Source organism: Nylanderia fulva, unplaced genomic scaffold (genome assembly GCF_048542155.1).
Source record: "Nylanderia fulva isolate GAGA-0341 unplaced genomic scaffold, ASM4854215v1 Scaffold1, whole genome shotgun sequence".
Lineage (NCBI taxonomy): Eukaryota > Metazoa > Arthropoda > Insecta > Hymenoptera > Formicidae > Nylanderia > Nylanderia fulva.
In genome coordinates this window covers 7,748,496-7,760,737 of record NW_028189192.1, presented here as the reverse complement: position 1 = coordinate 7,760,737, position 12,242 = coordinate 7,748,496, and the positions used below count along the sequence as shown (strand labels likewise).

General features: G+C 28.4%; 1 protein-coding gene across 1 annotated transcript; it reads left to right on the top strand.

Moving 5' to 3' along the window:
• The first annotated feature begins 1,966 nt into the window (after nt 1-1,966).
• Nucleotides 1,967-11,478, top strand: Drep4 (DNA fragmentation factor-related protein 4). Its single transcript, XM_029320813.2, has 6 exons — nt 1,967-2,576; nt 4,473-4,574; nt 6,798-6,927; nt 7,791-8,002; nt 8,203-8,810; nt 8,983-11,478. Exons 1-6 carry the CDS (start codon nt 2,517-2,519, stop codon nt 9,140-9,142), a joined length of 1,272 nt encoding a protein of 423 aa, XP_029176646.2. The 5' UTR covers nt 1,967-2,516; the 3' UTR covers nt 9,143-11,478.
• The last annotated feature ends 764 nt before the right edge of the window (nt 11,479-12,242 follow it).

Genomic DNA, 12,242 nt, shown 5'->3' with positions numbered 1-12,242 from the left:
TGGTTACGTTTGAACTTTACTTGACGTTTAATTTGAATCGCTTGTTAACTAACTCGGAAATCATTCTGACTTTGTGTAATATTTATATGTTGTAACTTTGACTCTAATTTTCGCGTAATTACGAGATAATATATACAATTAAAATATTTTTTAACATAGTTTAAGTAGTAACATAATAATTAAATTTATTTATATACTTCGTTTAATGTTAATTAAATTACGAAAATTAAAGAAAAATGTGAAAAGTTTTGTAATTGTTTGAGAATTTATCTAGAATCAATGAAATCTATATATTTCATCTTACATAAAAAATTTGTTGATGATTTATTTTATTATAAATATACATATAATATAATATTTTTAATAGCACTTGCACAAAATTTATTATAAACCACAGAAATGATATGCACGCATTGTATTCTCATCATTTATAAATAGCAGGTGAGAAACGTAGACTTCAGTAATAAACATTTAACAAGCATGATTTTTAGACAGCCTGATTTATGGAATACCTATTTTGTAATGACGTCAAATGTCAAGCCGTGTAAAACTATGATGATTAAGAAGTAATAATGTATCTTGCAATTGCGCGTCTCTTGGGGCTTTATTTATTCTAGTGCTAATGCTTATACGTATTTATTACGTGGAGCAATATTTAATCGAACATTTATTGTTGAGCATCATAAGAGGATTACATTCTCTTATAATAATTTATTATGCTAATTGCATCTTACTGATGAAAGGGCTCTCCTTGAATAAAACTTGGATTGTTCTTTCTATCATGCGCTTGTTGATTTTTTAAAATTGAATCTTTAAGAAAATATCTCGCATATCTAATAACAAAAGTTTGAAAAAATTGTAGATGCTTACTTGCATAACGCTATATAATTTTTCCTTTATTATTGTTATCTTATATTCTGAAGCAAAATGGTATAAAGTTTTTTCTTTACAGTTAAACAATCGCAAACTTTGGTACAATTCCTCAATTATATTGGTTGTAATAATAGAAACAGATTATTTAATTATTAATGTTGCATAGTGTATCGTCATCTGCCTCTCGATCGACATAGATAAAATTATTTTGCTATTAAATACATCTTTTTTGATATATTATATAAGAAACTGAAATGTTCATTATTATAAAAGAGAGAAAGAAGTTATTTATCTTTCAATTGAGATTGCTTGAAAATCTCTGTTTATTACTTGTGCGAACACATATATCTTTCGGAGTCTTTGCAAAATTCACACAAGACCTCGTTTATTATTTTATTGCACTTCCTTTTTCTTTCGTCATCTTTGGTTTTGACAAGTGCCATATAATTTGTCTATCATTTTTACATTTAATCGATAAAGATACATGAATTTAACAAGCATAAATTTGAATTACAAAAATATTAAGTATTTTTAAGATTATAGGTATATATGCACTTGCTTATTTATTCATATATTTAGAAAGAGATTTTGTGGAATTTAGATTTAATTAAAATCGAATAAAATTAACTTATATAATTAAATTAATTGTCGTGTTGAAATACTACTTTTGCTTGTCATCTCTCTCTCACGTTGTTCCTCAAACTCTGAATGCAACAATTCTCTTATTTTTCTCTTGTATGAGTCTTATCTAAACGCTTATTAACATGGTTTGTTTTTTTAGAGAATAAAATTATAGATAAAAATTTAATTCTAAACTAACTAGGTTTTTTTTTAATTATCCACGATCTCTTTTTTTACTTTATTTAAAGTGCATATATAGTTAGATACATCTTTCGTCTGAAATATTTATTTTTCTTTAATGTCGATACATATATTTTTAATCAATAGCATTACAGTTATTAAATATAAAAGATGCAGCAAGTTCCTATCAACTGCTGCCCTCTGCTAAATATCAAGACGCAAAATGGGTGACTAGTTCGCAGGCGCATTTTGTGATGTACATATATATATATCGGTTCATCGTCTCCTGCCCTGCATGCCAGCCGGAGGACGCATTCCTTCCTCGTGTCTCATCGATGTCGGAACCGCTAGTTCTCTCTGTCTCCCTTTCCACGACCGCTCATACCACTCTCTCTCTCTCTTCGCTTCTTTCTCTCCACCGATCATCATTCTCGCGCATCAGTGCCACAGTACTTGCGTCGTAGCGGCTTTGTCGTGCTCACAGAGCCGACCGACCCCACTACTAACCAGTTCCCGTTACTGTGTAGTCTGCCTTGGTACCTGATATGCGGCAACAGTTGTTCCTCTCTCATGGTCTGCCTTAGTCTCCTACCATTCATTCATTCTTCTCACGTCTCCCTCCAGTTCCGAATGCGACAGTTCTCCCATTTTTCTCTTCCACGGGTCTTATCCAAACGCTTGATAAGAGTGGCAGTGTCAAGGTCAGAGTGCGAACGAAGAGGCAGAGAGCAAATGTCAAAGACGTTTGGTGCAGTGCAGCACGGGTGAAGGGATCATTCCGATCTTTTTCCTTTCTCTTTCTTTTTCCCCTGCCTGACCGTCATCATTTCCCTCGACGAAACATGTCTCTCATCACCGAGTGCTTTCGCCGTCTGACGGATGGATCGTCTTGTAAAAACGAGGTACGCACGTGCTGCATTCGTATCTTGCATGACAAACATTATTTGACTACTTCGTGATATTAAAATATTTTTATATCAGAGCATGAAAGACGTGCTTTGATTGCATTTTTGACGAGCGAAGCGACTAATTAAATAATTTTTTCTGCAGGTTCTTATTTTAATTAATTATATTAAATGCTTGTCTTATTATTGAATTGTGTTTCTCTTTGAGATTAAGATTTAAAAAAGATTGAAATTGCCAGTCTTCCTTCGTAATTAAATAGAAGAGGAGTAAAGATAAATAAATTAATGTTAAATTAAAATCTCTATAATATTGTTTAATGTTATATGTTTCTCCTACAATATGTAAACAATTTTTATTTATCACGAATTTATTTAATATTTATATAATATCTAAGTGTTTCACGAAATAAAATGATTATTATATATTTTATATATATATATATATATATATATATATATATATGTTATGTATATAATATAGTGAAAGGGGGAAGAGAGTTTCATTATCAATGGGCTTTGTTATTTATATTTGCATTTTGACATGCGTGTCAAGTGGCCTCGACTGGATGCTATTGAATATAAAATATGAGTTACTTAAAAATTATGCATGCGTAGAAATCTAAATACTATCATCTCTCAAATCTTACAGCCTTGAATATAATGCTGAGAACAATTACTTAGTTATTTGTGTAGAAAAGTTTACTTCATACGTAATAATCTAATATTATGTATCGCTTTAATATTTATTTTTTTTTTAGAAAGTCTTTCTTTTTCTTAATTGCCACTCGCTTTTAATACTTCTATTTTTTAAAGTCATTCTAATTAAGAAAATTATCACTTAATTTGATGATTATTATAAAATATTGAGTAAAAAGTAATTTTTTCTCAAAATCAAATTCTAGCACACACGTTCGTTTATGGCATTCTCACCATATATAGTACATATTTTTTTGTTTGTGTTGCATTTTTGCCTTTGCGAAAGTAAAAAAGCATTAAGCATTGAAAATACTGTTTGTTTTGCTCCATGTTTACAAAGTAAAAGTACTGAATCGATTTTAAAAAATGAAAATTTAAAATATGCGGAAAAACATAACGTTTTAGAAAAATGTATGTAATATCAGGTTTTGAATGGAAATAGCTTCAATATTTCCTCTTAGCAACATTTACCCACAAAATACAAAATTACTTTTTATTCAGCAAATTTATTTATTTAATTATCAATGAATTTATTAATCATTATTTTAAAATATTTTATTAAATATATATAATAGAGAGAGAGAGAGAGAGAGAGTCATGTGGAATATAATATTCAAAAAAATTTACGTACAATATTTTTTACAGAAATATTATTAATAAAAAAATCTATTCTGATATAACAAAAAGTAACTATTAAAACGATTCTATTTAAGTCAGCTTTTAAATAATTTTTTCGAATTAAATTTATTAAATTAATTATTTTTTTCATTACTTTTAATATGTATTTTAAATTAAATATATTATATTTTTTATATTATTTCAGATACTTTTCAGTTTATTAATATTGAAATTAAAGCTATAATAGTAATTTGATTTTATATTGCGTAACTAAACGTAACACTCTATAAAATTAATATTATTAAAAAAAGTTTAAAAACTATTGCTATATATAACTGAATTTAAACTAAAGATAATTATATTAAGCATCTCGGTTATAAAAAAATATTATATTACGTAACAATGTGCATATTGATATATGAGTTATTAAATATATTATGAATAAAAGATTTCTATAATATAAATATATTGTTAAAAAATTGATAAGGGCTCTATATTTCATTATTTACATTATTTTTCATATTTACATTAATTTTATGGAATATCGGATTTTACTATATTTGGATTAATTGATTTCAGCTCAGAGGATACAAAGTGACAGATGTGAATCGTACGCGGAAAATTGGTATTGCCTGTAAAAATTTTCAAGACCTTAAGCGAAAAGCGTGTTCGAAATTAAATGTAAGTACATATATCTATGTTATAATAGATCATATAGATTAATTAATTTTATACTGTTTAACGCTTTAAACTTAAACTTTAAACTTTTGCTTTTGGATATTATATGCAATATATAGATGCTGCACCGAGATAGATCGTATCGTATGAATAATGTAATATATTTTCACGCAATGTAACTGCATATGATAATGTAACGAAATTTATCACGTAAATGCTGCGCATTCACATTCATCTAGTATTCGGATGATGTATACATCGTTTTGAGCTAGATTTACATTCCTTCGAATGTATATTATGATGCTATTTCTCGCTTGAATAATGCGAAGTTTCGTTTAAAATAATATAACAATTACTTAATACATGAGATACATTTAAAATAAATTTTTGTTGCGGATATTGATATAATCTGGAATAAAAAATAAATTGAAACTTTTTTTAAATTTGAAATATTCACATTATTTATAGAATAAAGATGCAAAAGAAAAAAAGCAGTCACATAAATTGTGCCAGTCATTGCTGCTCAACTTACGCTTCGTGCATTGTTAAAATGTGAAATTTGTCCTTGCAGGCGAAAGCAAGAATAGAATCCGGTGCATGTGTACTAAACGATTCCCATTGTATAGATTTATTCGACTCGCACTCGCACGCTCAGTGCATCTATTCTTCCCCTATATATTGTTTATTCAATAATTACTTAAATGTGCTGAACAAATCGCGCTTTTGTTCCGATTTCCTTTCAAATTGTTTCGCAGCAATCATTACTGCACTCTACGATTTCTAATCAATCTGCAGTTATAACACACGCGATGGAATTTATGAAGTGAGAGGAAATAATTAAAATGGACACTTAAGTCATAGTGCTTAATACAGCGAATAGAAAGTCATTCATTAAACACGTTCAGAGATTTGCATCGACAGGAATATCTTGCAAAAATTATGCAATCTTATAATCTTATATATGTATTTCTTCTTCTCGATTTTTTCATCAAGCACTAAACGGATAATTCTGGTACATAATCGGCATTCTTTTATTCTTTATAATATTGTAGAAAAAAATCTATCAGTTTCTAGAAAAATGAAATATCATTTGTCATATTTAACATGTTGAATTTTACTGTATCGTTTATTTCATATATTGACATAAGAATTTGATAAAATTGCGTTGACACGATAAAAATAGACAAAGAAACGTAGATATTAATATATCTATTTCGGATCGCGTATCAATATCGCGAATATTTTTCGACTGCCCTTGATATGAAAGAGGCGTAGTTGATAGTATTTCGAGGGTTGGTAGATAGGTAGGTTAATCCGGTTGCAGCGCGTCCTTGAAATCCGCATCCGCCCGCCCGCAACCGCTGGCTCTATCGAACCAGCCGGGCCAGGGACAGAAAATAATCTCAATGTCAAGGGCGTGTGAATCCGCTTTCTGTGTTGACTCTTAAAAGTCGACCCAAATATTGTGCTTCCGCGATATATACCAACTTCAATCCGAAATGACGCAAAATCATAACTCTTGAGTTTCCCATTTTCGAATGAATCATTACTTTAATCATTTTTACAAAGAAATTAACGCATAATCCATATACATTGTGACAAATTTTTTAAATTGATGTAGTAATTGATGAATCTCTTTCAACATCCTGGTTACGTTCAACTATGAATAACATTAATGAATATTGTCGTATTATAATTATTTACTCTTCGGAATAATGCTATGTTATAACTAATAAAATTCTTGACAAAAATGTAAATGAATTACTTTTTATTTAATTATTTTTTAACTTATCGGACTTCAAAAACTTTCAATAACTTATCTACGAGTGGGATGTACGCGTGGCAAATTGTTCCGACCTTCATTGTTTGCAGACTCGTTGAGAGAAATGTGAAAATGACGCTGTCAAGCTACGAGAAAAGCGATATAAAAGTTGGTAATCCTTGCATTCGACCTTCAGAGAATTATTTACGAGAGAGTGTATTACAATGTAGCCTTGACTGTTTGTTTGAAATATCGAGTATTCTTTTGTACCGCTACATTATCAATCATTTATTCAAAATACTTTCACGGACGTTAATTAATCCGAGAGCAGATCTGACTAACGAAGGCTCTTTCGCGCGGCCGCTTCCTCCACAATCTCAATATTCACAATCCCACAGTAAAGAAAAACTAATTAGACCGAATCAATAGTAATTTGAAAATGGTAATCCGAAGTGCTTTTATAGATAATTAACGATCCGACAGAGGTAAATGTTTTTCTTTTGGATGGATCATTAATCGATGAGGAGTATTTTCGTACATTGGAGCCACAGACTACTCTGGTCTTACAGAAGCCAGGAGAGAAAGTATTATCCGGTTAGTATAATAATATAGTATGTAAGTATAACGTGAAATATATTAATACATCTTGAAATTGGAATAATTAATCTGATTGTTTTAACAATGCAAAAAAGAAAATGTATTATATGTATATTAGACATGTTTAAAAATTGAATATTTCTATTTCTGTATTTATTGAAATATTATTAATACTCCATTTTCAATTAATAACATAGAACTATTATATATCAATAATTAAATTTTTAAGAACCGGCTATAAATAATATTGTTAAAGAGCTGGATTGACGAAGTTATTAGAATAGCCGATAGAAGTTTTACATCTTCGAATAACGATTCCACGTAACGAGGTTGCTATTTCTTTTTTATACAAGAGAAGAAACTCGAGAAAAGGTCACGCTGCTTATGTAACATTTTTATATCAATTTTTTATTTTTCTACGTATAAAAAATAAATGTTTTTTTAACGTAAATGTACAGATCCTAAAAATATTTTTTTATCGCAATTAACGTTTTTAGTGCATTTAATTTTTATGAAGCAATAATTCGAAAAGCTGCTTTGAACTTTCTACACTTTCTTAATACTTCTACATAGTACATTTATCATTGTTAGCGTTAACTGCGTAACTTAAAGAGTATATTTCCGAGATTCATTGCATTACAAATTCAACGTAAGTTTATCACCATGCAATAACGAATATGCGCCGCGAGTTTGGCCACGTGCCAAAATTAAATATTCCGGACCAGTATCAGTCTCTCAGAAGGTTATCAACTTTTTGGCAAAGACCAAATTGCACCCTGGGGAAAAGTAGATCGTATTCTTTTACGGACGGCGAAGACGCCGTGCAATTCTTTTTCAAGGACGAACGAGATTTCTTACAGATGCGGACATTCTCTATGATGCACTGAGACGCGTGAACATTGATTTCCTCACTGCCGGCGACAAGGTGACGCAATTCCTGACAGAAAATCTTAAAGCAAAGGTTGCCTTGTTGAACAAAGTGTTGAACAAAGATGATTCCAAGACGATGCTTAGCACGAGGGACGGTCATCCGGAGTGGTTTCAAGATTTGGAAACTAATTGTACGACCAAAGTGAGTTCAGTGAAGCGAAAAATCCACCCTATCATTATACATAATTTATACCGCCTTTTTTGCATTTTATTAAATAAACATTTATTATTTCATATATAATTAATAATTCAGTTTATAGGAGATAGTTTGCTCTTTTTTTTTTCTGAGATTTTAAATTATGAAATTGAAGCTTCCGAATAAATTTTTTGTTTTATCCACAGGAAGCATACATGCATCGCAGGTGTCAAGACAGAATACGCACTTATCTGTATAAAACGATCGAACAGATTAGAAATTCGGACGTATTCATGAATGATCGCAATGCGAGACAGCAGCTTCTGCGTACAATAGCATTTTTTAAAGTTCAGCTCAAGGAAGATCATTATTTCGGATATTATTTCGACAGAAGCAGAGCACACTCTAAAAACTCTAAGGATGATAATGACGAGATCGATTCTAGCCGATGTTACGAGCATTGTCCTTGTAACTTTAGTCATATCAGCGACGAAACGTATCTGCGTCAACGGTATCTTCGTCTTCCTGAATCATCCGATACGAGTACGAATGACGTCGATTCAATCAAAATCGACGAGACAGACGCGAGAAGGCTCGTCGAGTCTGCGAAAAAAGACGACGAGCTATTGGAAGGTGGCACCTATCGTGTGAAACCAGGAGGAAGACAAATTCCTATTTGTAACGAGAAGGGTGAGTTTAGATGCCAAGGCCGATGGAACATGGACGGCTGCGCTTATGGTGACCGACACAAGATCAACCCGTATAAATCCAGGGAGGAGCTCGCTCTATTCTCAACATGGAATTTGGATCACAAGTAAGATTATGATCGTAGCGGATTTTTTTGTTCGTGAAATGCCAAACGGATGATTTCGGGAAATTATTAATCTATACACGCTAACTTAAATTTGAAACGGTACCTATATTCGATGTAGGCGTTATCAATACAATAAAATGATCCGGTGAAATTTAATTATTATTATTTGCAGAATCGAAAGGTCTAGGATGCTCGTTCCGAAGTTATTACAGCTCTCACAACAGGGTACGATCAATGAACAGGATATCTATGACTGTTACGACAATCTGTTTACCGTGAAGAATTTAAGGCTAGTTCATATCGTATGTCACGATAAAGGATCGCACAAATAAGCTTTAATTCTGTGGAACTATTATGTTAATAATATATACATACATGTTATTAAAAGTATGATCGTAAGAGATGTGAAGGCTAAAATGAAACAGTACAAGCGAGATGATGTATATAGATACTATATGACGTAGAACTGATCTCCTCATATACAGATCTCTACAAATAAATATTAAGCGCTGTTGATAAAATACAGACTTAGAGATTATTAATGTTATATGATATCGGTTGTACTTCCATTGCGGCATGAAGTGCTATATAAGCAATAATGTTCATAAAATATTATAAAACGTTCTCTCTCTCTAAAGCTTAAAATATTCTAAGTAATATTGCAATTTTTTTTATTTCTGAAATAGAAGATTTAATTCCTTGATCAACTGATGTTAATATAATAATTACAAGTTTTATACAAACTAACGATTATTTTATATAATATGAGACGAAAGATTCAAACTAGAACATAAATAGAACAGAAATTATTAAATTAACACATGTATGTTGAATAAGAAAAACTATGCTCACTTTGAAGATGGCTGTCAATTAGTAGAAGGTTTAAAAATATAAATGTAAAAAATTAATTTGTCATATAAAAAATTGAAAATCTACAGAACATCTTATAAAGGTGTCTTGATTAATTATATTAGACAATTTCGATTGAATTATTTATTATATATATATATATATATATTTATTTAAAATAATGGTCAGGACAATTTTTTTAATTATATTATTCTGACATGTTTTTTTATCTACTATATTACAATGATATTTTCTTTCAAAGACATTATTTGTCTAAATCATATACGAATACAGGGTTGCATAAATCGCACGCAATGGAAGAACTATATATTTTACTTCAGCCTCTATAAAGATTGCCAAAATAAAAATAAAACTGTTGTATCGAATATTGTTAAGTATTGAATATATTCAGTGCTTTTAGATAAAGAAGATACTAAAAAGTCTTACTAATTGTAAGGAACGTAAAAGTTCTCTTTCAGAATCGTGTCAAATCACAGAAATTAACTCTAGCTCTCTGTCACAATCAGATCAGATCGAAAACTAAGTTGATTTGTCTTGATTCAGTGAACTATTGCCCACTTCTTGTGCTCCAAGAAAAATGTAAGATAGAATATCTTTCAGACATATTTTTATTCAGACTGCTCGAAAGAGACAAAACAAAGTTCTGATATATACACACATATACAAATGTACGAAAAACATATTGAATATATATATATTTTTTCAATTTAGAGAAAGAAACAAATATATATGTACGATATTATTTTTATGTAGACAGCATGTTAAATTTTTGCCATTTATCTTTTTATTAATTTTTTTATTAATTTAAAGTTTTATTGTTAGCAAAAATTGCAAAAGAGTTGTTTTCTTATTTTCTCAATTATAAATATTTTTATAACTCAAAATATTCTTAAAAAGAGAATTAAAGTTTGCTCTACACAAAATTGGATAAATAATATATATGTACAAAATATATACATACATATATATATATATATATGTATGTTTTGTTACTTATTATTTGTGCGCTATTCTTTTTTATTCACCAATAAATTTGTAAATATTCCTTCTTTTTCAAATAATTTATAATTAAAAAATTAAACTATTGTTAACATTCCAAGTTTAAATTGGAAAAAATTGTAAATGGCAAAAAGTGCAGAAAATCCTACAAATCTTTATGTATATATTATACATATATTGAACGATATTTTAAAACTGTTTGGCTGACGAAATGATATTTTCTTCAATGAAAGACTATTAAACTAACTGAAAAATTGCACAAAAATATTAAATTAATACATATTAATATTGCTAATTTTTCATTCTGTTTAAATTTACTTTCTTTATTTTTACTTGTCTTTAATTCATTAATATATTTAGACTTATATTATTGCATATTATATATAAGTATATTTATATTCATAATTCTTTTTTTCATTCAAGCTACAAATATTAATCAGTAATGTAAATAATATATTTTAATTTGATGTTTTAAAATTTAAATAATCGAATAATGTGCTTTTATTCTTTTATAAAATATTTATATTAAATTTATTATTATTATTTTTAGAAATGTCCATATTTTTTCATTATATTTGTATTATACATCTTGTAGCTGTATTAACTGTTTCAGCATGGTATTGAAAAATATTGTTCCTAAGTTATAGTTAAATAATTTAATTACTTTACGTAAATGTTCGTATGTGGTGTGTATTATTGTACAATATATTATGTATCGTTGTTTAAGGATACAAAGTTATGCAAAGCAATTGTTATGGTTTTGATCAATGTACTCTTCTGAATAGACTTTTACCATTCATATCGCTTCTAATTGTTTGAAAAATATTATGTATAGGCACATCAGCAAATGACTAAATAGTTAAAAATATTTTTTAAAATAAAATTTTCAAAATAAAATATATATTTTCATATAAAATCAGAAAAATAATTAATGGCGTTGAAAAATTTAACATTAATTGCAATAATAATAAATAAATAATTATTTTATGTTACAATCATACAGTAACAATAAAGATGGAAATATCATGTCTTATAAAAAAAATAAAATTCAAATTTTATTATAAATTTAAAAAATTTAATCTTATTAGCTTACATAATGGTTTAATCGTAGAATAATTATATTATCTTATATAAATGTTATATGTAAAAAAATTATAAATTTATTTATCATTTATTGATATGCCTACTTTATATAAAATTGCGACAATATGAAGAATTGAAAATAATACAAAATTAATTTTGACGCTATCGGAGATATGGAATATAAATTTTTTTCTGATAACATGAATTATATTGAATAAAATTAAAATATTTAAATCAACAAAATCTGAAATGATATATTGTATACAGGCATTTGTTTTTTATAGTTTTATAATTTTAAACAATAAAAATTGTCATATAATACATTATATTCATTCAAATATATACATTTATGTATTAAATAATTCATTAATAATAACTAGATGGTTTTATGCAAATAATATTTTCTTTCTATTTTGATTTGTTCTTATTTTTTATAATATTTTTAGATATATAATATATTCCATATCTTTGGATGATAAT

Excerpts from the sequence above, each read along its gene's own strand:
- Drep4 (XM_029320813.2), top strand. The coding sequence starts at position 2,517 with ATGTCTCTCATCACCGAGTGCTTTCGCCGTCTGACGGATGGATCGTCT. Across the intron at positions 2,577-4,472 it reads GATCGTCTTGTAAAAACGAG|CTCAGAGGATACAAAGTGAC; the intron begins GTACGCACGTGC and ends AATTGATTTCAG. Across the intron at positions 8,811-8,982 it reads ACATGGAATTTGGATCACAA|AATCGAAAGGTCTAGGATGC; the intron begins GTAAGATTATGA and ends TATTATTTGCAG.